The 22438-nt window shown below is 41.6% G+C and overlaps 1 protein-coding gene and 1 long non-coding RNA gene across 3 annotated transcripts in view; one reads left to right on the top strand and one right to left on the bottom strand.

The window, feature by feature from the left end:
• Positions 1–8983, bottom strand: part of SEC14L1 (SEC14 like lipid binding 1) — a 36457-nt gene extending 27474 nt beyond the window's left edge. The window contains exons 1-2 of one of the 2 annotated variants that reach the window (XM_083597883.1): positions 8883–8983; positions 3804–3894 (exon numbers count right to left, since the gene is read on the bottom strand). In XM_083597883.1, the coding sequence (XP_083454009.1) occupies positions 3804–3866 (63 nt within the window). In that variant the 5' untranslated portion in view covers positions 3867–3894; positions 8883–8983. Of the gene's footprint in view, positions 1–3803; positions 3895–7402; positions 7633–8882 lie in introns of those variants that run through there. The other variant, XM_083597882.1, reaches the window with a different exon arrangement.
• Positions 8984–9137: 154 nt separating this feature from the next.
• LOC310755352 lies at positions 9138–16956 on the top strand. Its single transcript, XR_014544322.1, has 2 exons — positions 9138–12150; positions 12181–16956. It is a non-coding gene; the product is annotated as an uncharacterized lncRNA (long non-coding RNA).
• The last annotated feature ends 5482 nt before the right edge of the window (positions 16957–22438 follow it).

A 22438-nucleotide genomic window follows, 5' to 3' on the forward strand; every position in this document is an offset into this window, starting at 1 on the left:
GTTATTTTATATATATATATATATAGACTGAAATAGGGGTAGTGAATCTTCAAAACCTAAGCATCAAGACAGGTTGATGCTAACCCCCAACCATACGTTTCAGCAAATACTTTCCAGAGGGACACACTTCGGCAAAAAGGCTAGAAGCCAATAAAACCCAATCCACAACGCAATAACCAGCCTCTCCCTTAATTCATAGGAGTATAGTACAAAAACAGAGTTAAGTTCCCCACAATTTCTTTGGCTGTTAATAGAGGAACACAAACTCCTGCGTTTTACTTAAGCTTTCTTAAGAGTTCTTTTTACTGTAAAATAATGCTTTAAATCTGCCATTTAAATAAGTCAAATGAGGAAGAATGCCCTGAAATAAGAATAAGGAGGAGTGTAACAGATACAAAATCCAAACACACTCTAATTCTTCAAGTCACAGGATTCCAAGGCTAATTTCTAGAGACAAGGCTTTTAAAAAGTTGGCTGATTTCTATACTGCTTCCATTTTACTTTGCTGTGCCAGGAGCCATACGTGCATAAAACTTAGCATGCTTAATAGTCTTAAAAACAAAACAAAACTACACACAATATTTGTAATTTGAGAAGTCATTTTTCTCATTTTAACAGCCAACTGTAATCTTCAGGTAACTAGCGATGTGGTTCTCTGCATGTCAGCCTAACATTACACTAAAGCTGCAATTCCACACCCACTTACATAGGAGTAAGCCACAATGAACTCAGTGGGACTTACTTCTGAGCAGCCTGTATAGGATTCTGCTGCAAATAAAGGCTGCACTCAGGAAAGCACATATGCAGCTTTAAAAGAGATGTAAATAAGGTCTCTGCTTTGCAAAGAACTTCTGTCTCACAGCTAGTCTCCTCTTCTCCAAACCCTCAACAATCCTGCCAAGATCAAGTGCAGCCACAAGCCTAAGCATACTAAACTCAAGAAAAGTCTCATTATTTTTCATTATGACAATCTTATAAAAGCCAAAACTACTATTAGCCAGCATTACAGAGGCAACAGACCAACAGAACTGAACTCCAAGCCAATATTTATGGTGTCTGCCAGTCAAAGACATTTGCTGATTTTTTAGCAACTCTTGACAATAAAAGCTTGCATCCATCTTCAGCATCAATAAAACTGATTAAAATCTATGCAGACCAATCCTGCTCTACTGGTTTCTGGCTAGGCCACACTTCTCCCCTACCAGAGATAAGAATCAATATAGTTAGCATTGTGAACCATGAAGTAAAGAAACTTTTTAAAGGTTTCCTAATTACATGCAACACTTTCCCTTTCTGAAATCTAATTCCACTGAAAAGGCTTTTGCTTGAAGGAAGAGAACAGCGCAAAGGAATTACCACCACCTTCTCTTTCAGTTTCCTTCTCAAAAAACATTCCTACTCTACCCTCATTGTTATCAAGCCCTGACCAACTTTGGCTGCAACTCATCAGGACAAAGATGACGTTGTTTAGTGTGTTCACTTAATCTAGAACTGTGTTGCTATACACATATTTGCAGGACTGAGCTCAGGGAGTCTAGTTTTTAAAGTAAATCACTTAGTTGCATTACAGGGGCATTTAATAAAGCACCCCTTCAGCCAAATTCTCAAGTTTTAAGTGTATCTTTTTGAAATGTATCTGCTGTTCAGAGCTCAGTAGGTTATATATTCCAAGCTTGAACAAATCCATTAAACTGTTTGCACTGCTCATGCATGAAACCCATTTAAGCCAGCATTAAAAAGCTTGTTCTTGCTAGGTTTTGAAGATATTTGTAAACTTGGTTTCGTCTTCCTTTTCAACAGGCTGAACATTTTCACTGCATATATGGGGGCTTCTAGGTATGATACACAAATTGTGTTTTACACAGCTAGAGCAGAACTCTACATACTTATTATTGCATACTTATTGCAAAGATGTTTGCAATATATGGCTAGTGGGCCATGAACAAACAAAGGCTTCAAAGTGAAGCCCAAAGCTTATATTTGAAACTGCTGAGAACTCTCATGTCTCCATTCTTCACAGACAAACCTCTGCCTTAAAACAGGAAGCAGAAGTACCAAAAATACACATTATTTTGCTTTGGTGCCTAGTGATTTCTAACATCACTTTATTTTTTTGAAGGTGGTGAGTAAAGACTTCTTTACTCACCAATAACAAGTCTCACCCTAGAAGGGTTCACATTGTTTGCTGCCAGTCCATTCCCATGAGGAATTTGGGAGGCGGAAGAAGGAAGGTTGGCCATTGTGTTAAGGAGATACCATAACCAGGCTAAGATTTCTCAAGGACTTCTGAACAAGGAAGAGGATACTTAGTAGAATTTCCTATATCTAGGATACGGTTTCCTGAACCGAACCTTGTTTAAGCCCTTGTATAAAATGAGAAATAATAGCTCCTTCAGCATGTCCACAACCATGTACTTTTATCTGCAAACTTGCTAAAAGCATCAGCAGAACTTGACTGAACACGTCTCTCTCATGTGCTCATCAGCACAATTTCTGACCTTAAGATGCATGCTCAGGGTTGAGACATATTGCCAACAAAACTGAAGTTCTATTAGCATGGTTGGGTTTTGTTCTGCTTTTATGAATCTTGCTGGCTTCTCCTATGCAAGCAACTTCCTACGAACACAAAAAATGATGGCTTCAGCTCTCTTTCTCACTTAACCAAAACCTAACTTCTTTTTCACCCATATCCCCATGAGTTATCATGCTATGCTCCGTTAGGATGTTTAGAAAATAAAATATAATGGTGGTAAGATCTCTCCCCCCCCCCCCCCAGATCTCAACATTGCTTCAGGCAAGGTGTGCATAGACAAGTCACAGGAATGCCATTACAGCTGAAGAGACTTTAAGGAGGAAAATCAGATTAAATACATGCATTAATATCATCACTTAATACTGTCTTAATGTAGGCATTCTTCTTCCTGCTCCTATACTTGTGCTGACGTCTCTCCGAGTCATAGGTATAAACAGTGCCAACTTGAACTGATCCTCTTTACCAGTGTTTCAAATATATCTTGGCCCTATAGTCAAAGGAAGCTGTTTTGCACAGCATGTCCTGGTGATCTGCTTAAAAGGCCACTGCCAACACCTTCAGGCTTGCTGTGCCTCCTACAACAAGTCTGTCGGAGTTCCTGCTAGGCTTCAGAGCAAGAGGTTTTTTAAAAGTTACAAATACGTATTTCACTCCTCCCTAAAGACATTGCTTATCTCAAGACTACACTAAGAAAAGATATGTGCAGCATCACAACCCCTAAACCATATGCTTCAGTGGCTTCAATTCAGATATCACAGCAAACCATGGTATACCTAACCAAAGTCTGAGTGCAAACCATAGTCTGATATATTTTTAAAATACCATGGCTTTAGAGCTGCCTGACTGCTTTTGTTTTTCATCTAATTTCTAGATGCAACAGGCTCTGGAGACAGAGCAACAACCATAACTGTTGTTTATCAATTCACATATCATGCTAAAACGACAGCTAAGTTTCAGTAATCATGGTTTGGTGTGGTGATGGAAATGATCCCATGAACTGCCTAATCTAGATGAACAGACAGCAAGAAACACAGAACATACTGTTCTAATTTCCCTCAGGTATTTGTTCCAGATCACCCGCTGAAACTTTTCAACCATCATATCCTGGAGCAAATGTGAAAGGCCTGCATAAATTATTTGTAACTGGAAATTGCCTTACATAGCACCCACTTCAGAGCAAAGATACCCCATGGCACTCAGTTTTTATTAACCAATGTTACCCACCCAAGCAGTTAAGTAATTCATTAACATATTATAAACTGATACTTACAGCCATAATTAACTCAAAGGGCTTCTTATACACCCTCACGGGAGATTGGTATTTCTGCACCATGGTTGCACAGAGTTAGTACTATACAGATCTGGGAAAAGAGAACAAAAATAGTAGGAAATAAATGCATTTGTTGACACTAATTTAAACAGTAACCATGGAGACTTTTTGCATGTTCCTTTTCATCACCAAAATTCCACATCCTGATGACATATGCAAGAAGATTTTGAGGACTGAGGACTCAAGGTCAATAATTTCTACTGGTGGTGCTACTATCAGAATACATTCACGGTTGACCACGTGTTTAAAAAGGCAATAGCCAAGGTCATTACCATCATGGAATCTGAATAACTATACTAAGTCATAAATTAGTATCATTTACATGGGCTAAAATATGTGTGTTTGGGGTACTTAATCTACTATTTTAAGAAACACAGTTCTGGCTCAATTAATAATTTCACATTCAGAGGATGGCAGAACATCAGCAGAACACCCTGCACAGTTACTGATACAGACCAGGAACAGGCATTACATCATCAACCACAGGAAGTACAAAGCAATATTTGTACTACACATGTGTTTTCAGCCATGGCATTTCAAGGTTGTGGTCCTCATGGTTTTACATAAGCTTGAATACACTAATAAATGCATTTGAAATAATCAGTAGTCAAAAGGCAACTAGGAATGCAATCCTACACCCACATATTTCCAGTCACGTCTGCAAGACTCCCTGTATTATACTTGCACGTGCCAGTTCCTTCACATAATGGCACCTGGACCTTGGGAGGTACCAATTCTGTATCTTTACTTAACTCCAAGAAGCTGAAAGTCAGAAAAGGATTTGTTCATCTCATCTCAATGGTGTAGGTTATGTTACTTGACAAGTGGCAAATAAAACCTTATAACAGGTTTCTATGCTATGTGCTACTTAAGCATATATTCAAGTAAGTTTCTCTGAAAAGGAAATTAGGGGGGGTACCTTCCAAAAATCCAGTATGTTCCCATACTAAAACTAGCAGATCTCTATAATGTAAACAATATATCCTCAGACTCAACTACTTTAACTGGAAAATGTAGCAGGCAACTTCTTTTTAAAAATGGGACAAGGTATATTGAATATAATGGGAAAAACTAGGTATAAGATTTTATTCTTACTTTCTCTATTGATTTTTCCCATTAAAGTGGCTCTGAACAACATCTGTTTTTAGCAAAAAGAGGTCATAGAAAGTATGGAAATTATTCAGTATACCTAGAATAAGATTTTTGAATTAATATCTAAGAGTGACACGTTGCCAAACTGTAAATAAAAAACTGACTATTTTGAAATCTGAATGCAACATGGGCTAATTATTAAAATTTAGCTCAGTCTTTCCCCAAGACTCAGGGCTGGTCCCAATCATTTTAATACACAGGAAATATTTTAAAGTAACAAAAAGAACAAATAATGAATATTTCATTCTTATAAACACAATAAAGATTGTAAGTAGTAAAATAAATACCTTCCAGGCATACATTTTGTATATCTTTAGTTAATTTACTTCTGCACAAGCACACAGAAGCTGATGAAAAATGCAATGCTCTACAGATACTGTAATTAATTGCCACTAGGGCACTTAGTAGGAACGCCCTTAAGGAATTAATGGGACTGAATACTACTGGCTGGTGTGTATTGCTTAACAATCAAGACTTCTTATGCACACACACACAAGAATGTACACAAATATTGTGTACACAGCCAACATAAATGGGTGTTAGGAGGCCATTCTATTTATCATTTATTATATGTCCCGCACCCATCTGACTGGGTTGTTCCAGCCAGTCTGGGTGGCTAGGACCAGTTTCTACAGCTACAGAAAAAAGTCTACAAATGGCTGCTTCTCCAAATTAGCTTCAGAATGCCAATGGAAGTTAACAGTCTCTTCCAAGATTCCAACAATAATTCTGTAAGCAGCTAAAGGGAAGAATGTTGGAGGAAGATCAACTTTCTGCAACACAGTGATCGGCTTGTCAGCAAGCCACCAAACCATTATTCTTAGGAAGCTAGAAAGACAAGAACTATGTGAAAAGAAAAGTTTGGTCACAGGATTTTTGACACATCTAAGCAGAAAAACCCAATCCAAATAATGATAAAGTACAGGCTTGAAACAGTTTTCTTTCCTCTTTCTCACCACACTTGCAGTCTGCAAAGCAGTCAAAAGCAGAAACAGAAAAAGTCACCAAGTGTGACTAAGTTTGGGGTCTATTTATTCTGAATTCATCTACCACAGACTCATAAAATTAAGTGACTTTAGTAAATTTAATAATCTCCTGTGCACTGTAGCCCCTTTCCAGCAACTGAAGTTGAAAAGGCAGGTTTTAATGAGACAAATAACTTTCCCTAAATTTAAAAAAGAGGGAAACGGGTTTAAGAACCACAGAAGAGAATCGGTGAGGAGGGAGGAAACTTCCCAAAGATTTGGCCATTATATATCTGACCTATTTGGAGGTAGGGCAGTTTTAGGAGCCAGTTAGGGAACAACTGCCTAACTTCAGAATAGGCAAGCAGAAGAATAGCATAGGGAACAGAAAGCCACAGTGGGGGAGTATGGTGGAGGCTGGATGAGAAAGAAAGAAGTATTCTGGGGCAAAGCAAAGGGCACTCAAGTAAACAAAGCCTGACTCCGGGGTTAATAAACTGAGAAGAAAATTAAAAGAGAGGAGGGAGCAGCTGAGAGCTGCCAAGGGACAAAGGGGAGAGCCAAGGCTTTTAAGGACAAGCGTGGGGAGAGATCAATGGGAAAGAAGCCAGAGAAAGACAGCAATGGCACATGCGGGAAAGCTGGAAGAGGGAATGTGAATGTGAATATGGGGAAGAGGTAGAGTCTGGGTACCAGAAAGTGGTGGGTGGAAGAGGCAGGCAAATAGAGGAAAGGATTGCGGAGGTAAAAGGTACGATGCACTGAGAATGCTGAGAGTCAGGTAGAAGTGGGAAGCCGGGAACAGGGAAATTAATAATAATAATATCCCGCCCATCTGGCTGGGTTGCACCAGCTACTTTGGGGCAGAGAGATGGGGGGGGGGGAATAATCCTCAAAAGAGGCATAAGCCAGAGGAAGAGCGGGAAGTCGGGGTGACCGAGGAGAAGGGGGGGGGAAAGGAGCTGAGGAAGAGGGGCGACCCCGAGATATAAGGCGAGCCAGGTGTGGGGCGACTGGGGGGGGCGCTAGGCCGAGGAAAGCAGCTGAGAGTAGGCGAGGGAAGAATGACCGAGAGGAGAAGTCGGCGGAGGAGGAAGAGGATGGGACATGGCCAGAGGTGAAGAAGAAGAGAGAAAAGGAGGCGCAGGGGGAGAGCGTATTCGTGGACGGGGGGGGGGGCAGCCGGGGGAGAGGAGCACTGAGGGGGGAGTCAAAGGGAACCGGGGGGGGGAGAAGGTGCTTGAAAGGGGATCGGGGGGGCGGCTAGTGGGGGTGAAGGGGGCCTCCTCAGGGAGGGAGGGAGGGGCGGGGTGGGGAGAGCAGCCCGAGGAAGGCGCCGCTGTGTGGGGCAGCGGCGAGGGAAGCAGCCGAGCGGATGAAGAGGACCGGAGGGAGGGAGAAGCCGAGCGACCGGGGACCCACCTTCTTCTTCTTCTATCGCCAAGGCCGGCTGGTCTCTTGTCTCATGTCGGCTCCCTGCTCGGCTCCCTCCTTCGGGTGTTGCTGCCCCCGCCGGTTCCGGAGGGGGGAAGAGGAGGAGGAGGGAGGGGGGAACAGAGAGCGGAGACGGCCCGGCTCGTTGTTAGCCAGTGACGGAGCAGAGGAGGGGCCCGGCTGCCTTCCAACCCGTGCGCCTGCGCACTGTGAGGAGGCGAGGGGACGCTCCACCCCGCCCCTGCACCTCCGTCTGCGCATGCTCCCAAGAGGCGGCCGCTCGCGCAGGCTGTGTGGAACGCTCAGAGCGAAGGCGCGCAGCTGTTTTTCCGCAGCAAGTGGGGTCGTTTCTGCCGTGTTGCTGTGGCAGCTGATTGCTATAGAGAACGCCGCTGAATGGGCGCAATCGATCGAGCATGGCTTTCGTCCACCGGCAGAACACACGGAACATGGTGCAAAAATCGCACTTTTATCTGAATACCGTGCATCCTCCGAACCACAACTGGGATTGTTTCGGTTATAATATCCCCCCCGCTTTTTTGTGCTGGCTCTGTACTCCGATCTGTTGGTATTGTTATTTTCCCCCACTCCTTCTGTATATCCGATTCATTCATAACTGAAAATCAGTAAAACTCAAAGCAAAGGTACAGGTAAAGGTACCGCTGACCATTAGATCCAGAGAGAACGCCACTACACTTTCTGGAGCCGGCTCACTCATAAGGCAGGCTGAAGTAGCTGCCGCCAATGTCAAAAAACCCCTCCCAACTGATGGGGGCAGGGGGCAGCACTTAAAGAACATAAAACATCGTAATTATGTGTGACACAACATCACACACAAAAAAACTCTTGTGTTCATTTGTACTGCATATACAACATACCAATCTGTTACTTTTAATTCATTTTAATGTGGCACAGTACTGTACAATAATATGCCGTGCATAGTGTTATGGGTGGGGGACTGAGCTGAATGATCTCTTTGGGTGCCTTTCAGTTTGGGGGTTCTGTTAGCGTTAAACAAGTTGGACAAGTTTCTCTTGGCAGGTGTTATTTGTTACAGAAACTGAAGACGGGTTGCTCTTAATTACTCTCTGTATCAGTGGCCAGCAAAGATTTCAATGATCTGCCTCACCCCTGCCGCACGTGTGTGTGTAAGTAATAGACCTGGAAAACTGAGTGGATGCAGTGAATTTTGGGTGCCTACACTCAACCTGCATATTTTCAAATAAACACCAATATTACAAAAGACCAGTAAGCCTCCTTTGACCTTATTCCAAAGGAAATAAAATCTAGGTGCTAAACCCATGAAACTCCTCGCCACTTGGGGAATTGTGGTAAACAATATTATAATTCCATAATAAATTAGCGCAAGCTGGATTTTGTTTGTTTTTAATGACAGGATTCAGCCCTAGAGTATGTTAGTTTTAAATAAATTAAAAGCACCTCTGAGAACAGATCATCTTTGCCTTACCATTGAAAATCTGAGCTGATGGAAGTGAATTTCCATGTAAACTTCAGCACCTGTACCTGCAGTGTTTTTGCTTCAGTCTGCTCCAGTCCAGTGCCCTTCATCCCACAGCCAAAACATCTGAGCCTGCCAGGTTTTTAGTGCGAGCAAACACTATTCTTATAAAACTGCAAGTTTCAGAATCTCATTGCATCATCCTTGGAACAGCAGAGAGTCTGCTGTTTTCAGAAAGACTTGTGGGAGTTAATCCTGCCCAAAACACAGCTCTTCAGGAAGCTGGTTTCTTTCTAGTGTAACAGGGCAGGAAGAGTTTTGCTTGTCTTAACACCCTATAGCAGGCCAATTTGCATGGGCATGTCGATGTAATGCTACCCAACTACTGTATTCACTGGGTCAGATACGTGGGAAGGAATGTCTCAGAGGCACGTTCTGCAGGAAGCATTCTTATATTTGGATATTTTACTTCTGTGCACTTGAATGGGGATTCTGGGACATGTTCTGGTGTTTGCAGTCTAAGTCTGGTGAACTTAGCTGTCAACTCATGAGAGTGAACCCTAGAACACTCCCAATGCACCAACTGGTTCTGCGTTTTGGAAGCGAAGCTTGAACCTGGTGAACAAGCTCTCTTTTCAAGTTGCCCACCATGTTACTGAGCTTCTAATTAAGCAACTTCTGTTAAGCTTCTGCTCAAGTCCAGAGTTCCTAGGAATGCAGCTTGAAAGCTCAATTCCGTATTTTAAGAATCGGTCTCTGTGCGGTTACTCAAGAAAACAACTGTAAACAGTTCTCATGCTTTTATGGGCAGAGAGGCGAAATCAGTATTTATATTATTATTGGGTCATTTTTTGTTAGCCTCAAAGAAGAAGCGAGTTTTAATTAAATATTAGCCAATGTGTTTGTCTGTAACCAGAAAAGGGTGAGTGTAAACAGTGCAGACTTTGAAATCAAGCCATAATAATATTTTTCCAGACACAAACTTTCACTGTTTATTAATGGCTGTTGAGACAGAATCTGGCATGAGTTATTTAGGTTGTGACTCTCACATGGTTCCTTCTCACACTGCCAGAATTGGGGATTTGGTTTGTTGTTCTGTGCAGGAATTTCCTTAGTTATTTTTCCTTTCCCCCATCAGAGGTTCTCAAGCTACTGTTAACAAATTCTTCCTCCAGGGTAATGAATATTTGACTTGTTTTAATATATACATATGCTCCAGGATTATTCTTAAGAAAAGTGATTTACTACATTGTAGTCTATTAATTTATCAAAAAAACCAAAACAAAAACCCAATTCCTGTGCCTTTAATAGCAGCTTAAAACCATAAGAACCACCCAGCTGGAGCAGACCAGTCCAGCAGTCTCTTCCCACAGTGGCCAGCCTATGGGATGCCCACAAGGTGGGCATGAACACAACAGTCTACTTGTTCTCCCCAGCACACAGCCACTGCTATTGGAAGTAAGGTACATTCTTCATAGTGGCTGTTATGAGTTTGGGGTGGAAGAGCAGGCTGTAGGCGAGATCCTTCTAACCCCTGGATTAGAAGCCAGGCTACCTTCTTGTGTCGAAGAGACAGCCTAGGAGATTGGCCATTAAGGGAAATAAAGGAAAGGGGCTCTGTGAGAGATGGAAAATGGATGGGGCCCCATCCCTCAGCGCATGGTTTGAAATGCAAAAGACCAGAGTAGAAAGTGTGTGATGCAAGCCAGAAGTTGTGAGAGCAATGTTTTATTTCTTTTTGAATCCAAGGCTTCCTGTGGGAAAAAAATACCATTTTGGGGTGTAAATGCTGTGAACCCCTCCATTGTAGGTTCAGGTTGTATATATATGTAAATAAACCGTATATCATAAAGACACCACAGTCTCTGCTGTGCCTCATTCCAAAAGGAAATACCCTGGGTGACCACCTGGAACCTCGCACCACTCGGAGACTGGGGTGGCGTGCAACAGTGGCCTTGCCCTCTGAATTTATCCGAGCTCCTTTTAAAGCCAGCCAGGTTACCTGCAAAAACCAGCAGATGAAACCTTTCGTGATATTGGCATAAGCATCATTATCTGCTAACGTCTGCAGATCAAGCTGTTGAAGGCAAATGAGCAGGGGCCTGTTTAAAAAGTTGGCAACATTATCAGAGAGCAATGTGGAATGGTGGAAATTTTCCAAGAGTAAGTTACTCTGTCTCTGATTGTTCAATAAATACTTTAATCTAGAACTGATGTTTAATAAGCCACAGTATATATATGCAGTCCCAAACTCCCCTACTGATTGTATCCTTTTTATGAAATCACTTTAACTAGTTTCTCAAATTACTTTATCTTTCCTTATCTAAGATGTTGTAATGAAATGAACTAATTTCTGTATGAAGGATAATACAAAAGGTTCTCAGCATTATACTGTAATGTATAATGATTTTTTTGGCATAAAAATACATGGCATTTTGGTTTTCTTTATTCAGGTCAGGGGTTTATAGTTCTTTGTCTGCCCTGATTAAATTATTCCTGGGCCATATGTAGCATATTTAAAAGATCAGCTTGTAAATGGAGCGAGAGATTTTAAAAGAGAAGACAACTCTATAGATAGCATTTTAACATAGCGTTAACATTTGTGTGTGTGTGAAGTGTACGGAAAGTAGTTTACCATTCATCACTATCGTAAATATCCCTCCCCTGATTCTAAAGAAAAACATTTTGATTTAAATTTAATATGTTGCAATAAACCCTTTCCCGGCTCCCTCAAGAGTGCAGAGCGTTTTGTGAAAATAAACCCATATTAAGCAACTCTTCTTTGCTTGCAACACAGAATTAGCAACACAGATTCTCATTATGTAGTCATTTCCTGAAAGTAGGACACAAGCTTCTGAAAATGGGCACTTTTCCAAATCAGCAATTTCTGGATTGGCATCAGATAACCTCAGCACATTACATCATCTTGCTGTTGCATATAAACCTATCCAGCCAACACAAGGTACCTGTGGCTTCTCATTGGATGGTTGCTTGGACCGATTCCCTCCCTCCCTCCAGTTAAAAATTGGCTCTAGCTTCCTCTTTGCTGCAAATACCTGGAAGTGAGAGGAGAAACAGTTTGCCTTAGGGTAGGGATGGGGAATGTCAGTCCGAGGGGCCAAATGCATCCCTTTAGGCTGGTCAAGTTTTGGTTGGAACTTTCACCAGGTGCTCCACTGCCACTGATCAAATCCTCATGTGTTTTTGCTTGGCTGGATATGTCCTTGTGATAATGATTCTTTCCTGCACAGATGTAAGTGTCTGTGTGTGTGTGTGTGTGTGTGTGTGTGTGTGTGTGTGCGTTTAGAAGCTAGCCTGCTGCTCAAAAATAAAAATGACATTTGTTGCTCCTCACACTTGTCTCTTGGGAAAAAGTCCACTGACATAGCGGTGGTCCAGAAAGCAATATGGACTTCTCAGGCTAAAAACAGTTCTGGGGCAGGCAGGGGCTTCATCTGTGCCAGATTTGATTCACTTATTGTCTCCCCTCACTAGCCTCTTTAGACGTTTCAGTAGGAAAGGTGCTCTAACCTTTGAAATTCTCTTTTTCTATTCATTCAATGCTGTTATATCTTTCTTTCTTTTACATGTGGCAACCAGAACTGTGCACAGGATTCCATATGTGGTTATGCCATGGATAAAATGGCACTACGATGCCCGCCGTTTATGTTTTCAGTCTGTTTATAAAACTTAACTTGCCTTTTCTTTCCCCTCAGCTTCTTGTACTATTTCTGCTTGGTCTTCATTCATCCGTTCCCATTAAAATTATCATGGACAGATCAAATAAGTTCAGATGCCAGCATTCTGCCTTCCCATCTTCCAAAGTCAATGTACTATTGCCCCAAGTTTATGCAAAACCAGAAGTGGCATGCATCTAAGCCCCAAGCCTGACTCATGGAGATTATGAAACAGGGTGAGCATGTGGCCACAACAACCTTGGCAAGCCAAACCCCTATTTCCATCCTGCAAAGCTAACAAGCAATTCATGCCACGGTTTCCAAACAGATACAGAATTAAGTGCCATCATTCACCAGGTCTTAAGATTAATGAAGCCGCAAAGCATCTTGCTGACATCAAAGGAAATGGCACAGACACACAAATGGAGGAAGTTTTGATATAATTTAAATGAAATGTCAGTTCTATAAATGTAAGCCAAATTGGAATTTTGCCCAAATTTGAGATTTGGTCAAAATAACAACTATACATGATGAATAACAGCAACAACCAGGGGAAAGACATAACATCTTACAAGGACAGGAATAAACACCACAGACAGAATAACTGCCACACCCAGGAAGAACAAGGATATAGTCTGAGTTCCTCACTTGTAATTTTATAAATCATTTAATGTGTCAACATGAATAGAAGTTATTAATATTGCAGTTGTTGTATAAGTGATTATTATTATGAGCAGAATGTAACTGAAATTAGTAAGTTTTTGCAACGCAGAAATAAGGAAAATCATCAGACCATCAAATCTAGCACACGGGGGCCCACTTTATCTAAATTATATAATTTGGTATTTGAACAATTTATATTAATAACTATATTATAAATTGGTATTGTTATCATGAGACTATTATTGGACTGTAATTGAAAAGTGGTACTAAGCATTACTAATTTTAAGTGTTATATCTCAAGTTGCAGAAGTTTTCACCACCCCCAAAAAATTACCTGGGTGGAATGGAAAGACTGTGGTGCGTAGCAGAATGAATGGTTTGAAATAACATTGCTGCGTAAAAATGAATGAATTTAGAATGACAGCTCTAGACAAAACAGCTTGCATGGAAGCATCCACCATTTGGTTCTTTCATCACCAACAGCAAACATCTCTCTAATTGTCATATGTTGGCAGATGACAAGAGCTAGGAGAACAAAGGAGGGGGACACAGAATAAGATCAAGATCTCAACATTTCTCTGAAGTTATATACAGGAGGGGGGGAATCCTTTCCTGTCTTGAATTCTTTCAGGGATTAACAATACAAACATTCCACGTTTCTTTACTCAGTTCAGTGGTCTGGGTTCAGTAAGTTTCTATGAAATGCACAATAGAGCGTGCTCGCTCTCTCTCTCTCTCTCTCTCTCTCTCTCTCTCTCACACACACACACACACACACACACACACACACCTTTTACCGGCTGATAATGAAAACTGATGGGATATAAAAAAATGTGTTCTGCAAACTACAATTGGAGGCGCCTGCTGAGAAAGGGGCCTTCTGAGAAGAGACAGAGGTTGAATGAATTATCGGAAGGATGTGAGACCCTGTGCCACTCCCTAACAAAAATTTGACTGAATACTTGCAGCTGTGGATGAGGCCCAGTAGTGTGTTGCCCCCAGAAGGTACATCAACATCACTTAGCTTAAAGTAAATCATCAGAGGCTGTAGGAAAATACCTGACTTTTTTGTGAGTCACCTTTTGTGGTTGTTCCAGTGGAATACAATGATCTCGTGAGCAACTCACGCAAGGTTTTCCTAGCCTCAGGCTTCTCAGAAACTGGGAGAGGAAGTCGGGGGTGGGAAGCCCCTCCACTTCATGTGTGACCAAAAGAGAGAAAGAACCACCTGAACTAAATCCTAACTCATTGAGTCTGAAACAGAACGGGATATGGTCGGGGGAGCCGTAAAATTTCCACTTAAATACTTCCTGCCCAACTCCTTCTAATAAACCATTAGCAGCTCAGCCATAAAAAGAGGAAAGAGTCACACAGAGAAAAGCTGAAGGATATAACATTTATAAATTATGTACATGAAACAAATGTGCATGTTATGCTCGTTTTTGCATTGTTTAGTTTGCGTCTTTTAATTGTGGGGAGAACAAAGGCACTTCACCTGAGCGCTGGAAAGTATACTTCCCCAAGCACAACAGACCACAAACTGACTTTTGAAAGCTCCTCAGGAATGCCTCACACTTCTCATACTATGATGACTGAGAGAAAGACAGCTGAGATGGTCAAGAAACTATTGATATCACACCCAATACCACAATCTATAGGTTGTCTGTGCTTCTGTGGAATACACATCTATTACTGTACATTTCTAGCAGGCTCAAAGCAAAAGCAGCCATCAGGGTGTGCGGAAGGATATTAAAGCTTTTATGTTTCTTTTTAAACAAAATCTTTGCCTTCCAGCATGTTCATTTTCTTTGTATCCAGCTATCCGAGGGCAGGCAAATTCAAGGTGGCTTAAAAGAAGCATGTTCACCAGTAAAATTTGCTGCTCCTGAGACTTCTTTTGTGCCAGGAAGCAAAATAATCACATTCCCTTTCAGAAACTGCTCAAAAAAAGAAGCCAACAATTGGCAGGAAGTTAATGGAAAGGTGGCTGCTGTATATTTTGCTTCTTACCTCAGTCCTGAAGATTTCTCTGGTTTACAAGCCCAGATGGAAAGTTACCAGCTAAAAGCAACATACACATTAGTGGCTTAAAACACCATGAGGTAATTTCCCCTCTGTTGCATTTCAAGGGATATTTTTACCTTGCTGTCCAGACCAGAGAGGGGGTGGGGATGTCTTTACCCGATGCACGTTACCCAATTTGTTTCTCTGCCCACTCAGACACCCAAACTCCAACAAAGCTGTCATCTGCGCATACAGCAAAGGATATATGGAAATGTACACACCTCAGCTCAGTGGCAGCTGACTTTTTCAAATCAGATGGAGAGTGCTTTAAGAGGAAACGCATCAAATGGGTAATTCTCAAGAAACTATAGGATACAAATGGATTGCGGCTAATGTCATGTATACTCAGCTTCAAACACAAGCGGCGAGAAGGCGAAGAAGCCGGAGTAAGTGGTAATATGGATGCAGCCACAGATGCAAAAACATCACTGGTGTCAAAAGTGCAGTTGCTGGAAGTTCAGAGATGCTTGGTAAGAAAAAAGAAAATTAAGAATGATTGTTTCCTGGAAAGAATGCATGCTGGAGAAATATGGTAGATAATTGCAACTACTATGTACATGCAGACCTGAGTTCTAAAATTAGAATTTCCAATTCATGAAAGAGATCCTAGAATCACCGAAGGTGATCTTAGCACAAATATTAACTCAGGATGCTGATCTGGAGAGCAATATCAAACAACGAAGGAATACAGAGAGTAGAACCTCATCAAGCACAACCCTGAATACAAAATAAGAGAATATTGTACAGTGGTACCTCAGGTTAAGTACTTAATTCGTTCCGGAGGTCCGTACTTAACCTGAAACTGTTCTTAACCTGAAGCACCACTTTAGCTAATGGGGCCTCCAGCTGCTGCTGCGCCGCCAGAGCACGATTTCTGTTCTTATCCTGAAGCAAAGTTCTTAACCTGAAGCACTATTTCTGGGTTAGTGGAGTCTGTAACCTGAAGCGTATGTAACCTGAGGTACCACTGTAAACTAAACAGCTCAGTGCAACATGAATAATGTAAGCTTAAAGAATATACATATATATGCATTCTCAGATAAATCTTGAAGAGGTATAAACAATTTTACACATCACTATTCAATGTCACCAGGTTCAAGGGTTCAATGCAGTGCATTGATTCTCTGTGTTAAATCTTGTAGTTGAGAAACTGTGTATGAGGAGGACTCCGACAATCAGAGAGCAAACGGAAATGTTAGGAATTATTGGGAAGTAGCCAATGCCCTTGAATCAGGTCTCGCCTGTTGCTGTTTTATCTCCAGGGGTACATTCCAGTTATGCCACATGTTCCTATTGCAGAGCCTAGCTGAGTAAGAAGTGGAAAGTGTTTGCCATAGATGGCAATGACTAGGGCCAGTGCTTATTATACGAAGCAAAGCAGCTTCACCCCCCATGAACAGTACTCAGGGTAAGGGACCTGTATGGTGCTTCTGCATTTAGTCTTTATTTTGAATTGGCTAGCAACATTTGCTCATTTAAAAAAATGCATTGGGGTGCAGGGAGGAGGAGAGGGATGACGCTGGAAGAAGCATTGCTAACTTCACACTTTTTAAATTCTGCTGACAACGGCACTCTTTGAAGCAGCAAATGGCCTTGGTCAGATTTTTGGCAAGCAAACAAATCCACTTTCTAACGAAATCTACAGCAAGTGGAATTTAGGTCACTGCACAGCTGTGTTCAGTTTATTCCCAGCAGCTCTTTAAATATTTAAGAAATGGCCGTCCAATTATGTCACTGTTAAAACAAAAACATTTTTTTAAAAACAGGCAGTGCGCTCATTCAAATATTTCCAGGACTAGCGTTTCCCCTTTCGTCTACAATTCTATGGTTCTATGTTTTCTAACGTTGGGATACAAAAAATAATTCCTGGTTTCTCATCATAGTACCTTGTTATGTTAACCTGGCTGTGACAGTAAACGAGAGATGTCACGTACAAAGAATTCCACCACCACCTCTTGTGTTGTCTGTTTTAAACATAAAGTTGCTATACTGCTTTGCCAAGTTATTAAGATGAATTTACAACATTAAGAGTAAAATAATAAAAGCAATAGAACTAGCTTCTATATTTCTTAGGCAAGGCTGTGGTACCCACAACAGATCAGAAACAGGGGCATAGCCAGGATTTATGTTAAGGGGGGCAGAACCTCAGTCAGTTAAGTATTTTTATTGATTTAGGGGGGCAGCTGTCCCCCCCCTTGGTACAACCATGATTAGAAACTTCATGGAGGAACTATATTAACAGGCTAAAGCTGCATTTAGACCAGCTGATCTATTTCCAGGGCAAGGAGAGGCAAAGTTTTTCCTTTATCACTTCTTGACTTAAGACTTTTGTTTGTGCTGTTTTTGTGCTTCACACACTACTTGCAGGAGCCTGGAGCCAGGGTGGGACTCTATCCCATGCATCACAATGGGCTAATTTATTTGAGCACATACAAAGCAGAGCATTGCTCTGTTTTTAAAGAACACGGGAAGGCAAGATTGCATGTTTAGACATATTCTTCAGTGTTAAGGTAATTGGTGCATTGTTACCACTGCAGTTTGGAACATCAGGAGAGCAGAAAGCTGCCTTACTAAGTCACGCTATCTGTCCACCTAAATAGTATGGTCTATGACAGGGGCGCAGAACTTCAAGTCCTGGGGCAGAAATCCTATCTTTCTCCTCCCCATGCAATATTGCTGACCACCTAGTGCTATGTCTTCCTTTAACTGCTTCTGCTTGGCTGGAAGATGCCACTGAAGTATGATAGTGCCCATAGCTTGCCTATATTTAGAGGTGCATGTGTAGAAACCTGTGACTTTTGCATGGGCTGAAATATAGCCTACTGTACAAATGAGTCACATCTATTGCTCCACCCACTTTTGCCTCTGGCCGTGCCCACCAATGGCATGCATCCCCAGAAGGTTGTCTACACGGCAATGTGGTCTTCAAGCTGAAAAAGGTTTCCCACCCCTGGTTTACAATGACCAGGGTTTCAGGCATTGTCAGTCCTAGTGGAGATGAGCATGAACTTGGGACCTTCTGCATGCAGAGCAGATGCCATACCACCACTGAACTGCAGGAGGGATGAGCAAATTTGAGGGTTCCCCCCCCCCATTTATTGTTTTTCCAGTCTTAAATCCAGTTCTTCACATTTCCAGATCAGTTTGCAATTTTTAGGAGATAAAGTCCCCATGAAAATCCACCAACACTTTAGAAAAACTGTCTGTGGCTCCCTCGGCCTGTAAAGCGAGATGAGCGGTGCAAGCCCAGAGTCAGCTGCAGCTGGACTTAACCGTCAGGGGTCCTTTACCTTTAACTTTTTTTTTAGCTCCCTCCTATGCAAAAACTCCTATGTGAGTTTGCACAAGTAACCTAGATGATAACCAGTGCTATTTTTCTAGAAAAAGAGGTGCCCTCACCATGAACGCCTCTATTGTTCTGTTATAACAGTAATGGCACCACTTGAGTGGTGCTGGTACTGAGTTCCTGCTAAAAACAAACAAAAGCCCTGACGATAACTATATGGGAACCTCAGTGCCATGATGCTCCTGCACTCAAGAAAAATTCTCTCTCTCTTAATATCTATAAAGTGTACCTGACTGTGTGACTTGGGATCATTCTTGAACACTCCCAAAACAGCATGCTGACCTTCCTGGCAGTTTGTAGAATGGACAAACCGCTGCTCTTGCTAAACATAGAGTGCACTGAAGCACCTGATGTCAGGCAATTAACTACAAGATGGTTTATGGATGAGAAGTCTCCTGGGGGACCACTAAATCCAAAACAGTCAGCAAACCCTGGAATTAAAAGCCTTGTGTGTTTACCAAGTGGAAAAGGACCAAGAATTGATCTCAGAGGAAATTCTTAAGTGTTCCTGCCGTTTCCCCGACTGCAAGCTGCAGGGTTGTTGGGTTTTTGTTTGTTCTTTTGGTGTTTTGCTGTTGTTGCTCACTAGGGAATGATTTGGAAGGTGTATAAATAGAGGCAAATAAAAGTAGGCATGGTGTGGAGAACGTGGATACAGCAGCACTAGAACACATGGATGTTCAGTGAAGCTGAATGCTGGAAGGTCCAGGGTGGGGAAAAGTACTTCTGAGCACAGCACACACTTAAAACTGTGGGATTCATTTCCACAAGTTGTAGCGATGGCCACCAACCTGGATGGCTTTAAAAAGAGTTTTTGGCAAATTCCTGGAGGATAAGGCTATCAAAGGCTACCAGTTATGATGGCTATGTTGCTCCTTCACTGCTGGAGGCAGTAAGCCTCTGAATAACAGTGACTGGGACTCACAAGAGCTCTTGTGCTCTCTTGAGAGTTTCCCATGGGCATCCGGTTGGCCACTGTGAGAAATGGATGCTGGACTAAATGGGCTACTGCCCTGACCCAGCAGGCTTCTTCATACATGCTGGAGGAAGAGAGGAGTTTTCAGGCTGGTGCAGAATGTCATTCAATGGTTAAGGCCGCCCCTGCTAAACAAGTGAACTGTGACAGCAGCATCAGCCTTTGCTCACCTTGTGCTCTTCCTCTGGGTGGCTACATGGATTGGGACTCAAAAGGAAAAGGCATGCTTTATCGTGATCGGGTAACAGAACTGGGAGCAAGAGAAGAATTTTCAGCTGAAACAACATGAAGGGGGAAGTGCTAAGTGTAGCCCTTATGTGCCAGACTGCACACTTTAGGGTTTGTCAACTTTTTCCAGCCAGGGGGCAACCTCTAGTGACGCGCAGGGTGAGCTGTAAATTTAAGGCAGTGCAATTCTGCCAACCATGTTAATATACAGCTGAAATACAATCATTTCCAAGTGATTCCACAACAGTGCAAAGTGAGGGAAAGTGTAGTGTGGGGAAAGTCCTGAGGGCCGCACTGAGAGGACTGGAGGTCACATTTGGCCCTCAGGCCTGTGGCTTCCCCATTCCATGTTGTGAATAAGGGCTTAGGAAAAAAAGAGATGCACTAAATTTCAGCTCTGCCCTCACACTACATTCCAACATGGTTATTGAAGTGCAATGGCTCTTATAACCCAATCGTAGATATGTTTGTTTAGTCTACTTAATTTTAAGTGAACGTATTTCAGGTAAGCGTAGTTACAGCCCACAATGCTAGAACCAAAGTGCAAGTAGAAGCAGGAACCGCTAACGAGAGGTTGTTGTTATGTTTTTAAAAACGGAAAATAATTAGTGTGTTCCTCAAACAGAATGGACATTTCCTCTTTGACGTTCAGTCGACACATGGCATTACTCCAAGCAGATAAGATCATTCCTCTAGAGGCCCATGTAGAGTAAGTGACCATTAAAAAACATTCTTACCCGTTCAGGAGAAACAACAGCCCACCATTATACTGGAAACTTGAACAAATGTGCTTTGCCTTAGCAAAGTATCAACACTGTTCAGAGCTGTATTATTATTATTTTTAAAGACATCACTAAGAGTGGGGCTGTTTACTGTTAAAGCGGGTGGCAAGTTTACTGAGCACCACTGATTGGTTGATGGAAAAAAGAGGAGACAATCAAGATATATGTATCCACAGCACTTTGGGTAAATATTATGGTGGCAGTAACTACCACAGTGAAGCTGTGCCTAGTTCTCCGAACTACGTTAGTAATGCCAGAAACAGTCTAATCAGAAGTCACATCACATGCTCCACAGAATTGTTTGCACACAGTTTCCACAGAATTTCATCCAGTAAAGAATTAACCTTTGTACAAGAGATTCCTTTTGTTTAATAACGAAGATATTGGATTGTTTGTGTATACTGTATACACTATGATTCCTGGCTGTTTTTACAGGAGGTTTTAAAAGGTGTGGGTTGTTTTTTTTAAGTAACATTTATATGTATTAATTTCATATGGTGGTCTCAAGTTTTGACAGCTGTTTTGCAATTTATAATAATAATTTTACCAAGAGAAAGGAAAATAAAATAAAATAAAACACAGGTTGTAGTCATGATTTAGTAGTTACTTTACATAGCCTATTTGTGCTGGTTTACAGCTTCTGTTTGGGAGCAATTCTAAAAGCCCTGCTTTCTGAATACAGAATGAAGCTGAGAGAACACCCACAGTATGTAGCTCACAGAAGCTTATGCAAAAATAAATTTGTTAGCCTTCTAAGTTTCCTGTTGTCTATCCTATGTAATTGTTTTTTATCTCAAAATTTTGCTTGGTGGGGCATGCTCCCTTGTTATTTTGTTTATTGCCAGCAGCCTCACACCTCAGGAATTCTAAGAAGCAAACAAACAATGAAAAATCAGTACATACCAGTTAGGTTGTTACGTAAAAGAGAAGGGTACAGACAAGTGGTAGGTGTCCTAAAAAGAAATGACATACAATATAGATGGGAGTTCCCTGAAGGGGTCACCTTCTTCTATAAAGATAAAAAATTTAAGTTGACGGACACTCAAGAGGTGGAGAAATTTCTAAGAAGGTATGAGAAGGAGCTTGGCAAGGCCGAAATCAGGTTAGGAGACAGGGGGGAAAGTAAAGATGAGAGAAGAAGAAAGAAGGAGAGGGGAAGTGAGAAAGATGAGAAAGAAGAGGAAGAAGAAGTTGATGAGGAAGAAGCCGCGGTGGGAAAAGATGCGGCAGAAGAGGAGGAACTCTTAGGGAACAGGGGTTCCAGACGATAAGATTGGTAACCCGGTTAGAGTAAATAAAAGTTAAACATAACAGCATCGCTGAAATTTCTGTCCTGGAATGTGAATGGGCTAAATGAAAAACTTAAAAGGAATAAAATTGAGAAGGCTTTGAAAAACAAGAACTATGATGTGATCTGTTTTCAAGAGACACATGTAGCCAAAAAACATAAACATATTTTGATAAATAAAAGGTTGGGGGTGGAATTTATTAACTCAGACGTAAATAAAAAAAGAGGAGTAGTTGTTTACGTTAAGGAAAAATGGGACCCCGTATTAACTTGTAAAGACGATGAGGGAAGAATACTGGGAATACAACTTAATCATCAAGGGGAAAAAATCAATGTGGTAACAGTTTATGCCCCAAATACAAACAAAGCAGAGTTTTTTGAAAAATTGGAACAAATATTACTAGATTTGGAAAATTACAAATTAATTTTACTTGGAGACATGAACGGTGTACCAATACTAGAACTTGACAGAAGTGGAAAAAAGGGGAAATCGAATCAAGGGAAGCTCCCAAGATCATTTAGTAACCTTGAGGAAAATTTA

The sequence above is a fragment of the Podarcis filfolensis genome (assembly GCF_964270895.1).
Source record: "Podarcis filfolensis genome assembly, chromosome: 2".
Taxonomy (NCBI): domain Eukaryota; kingdom Metazoa; phylum Chordata; class Lepidosauria; order Squamata; family Lacertidae; genus Podarcis; species Podarcis filfolensis.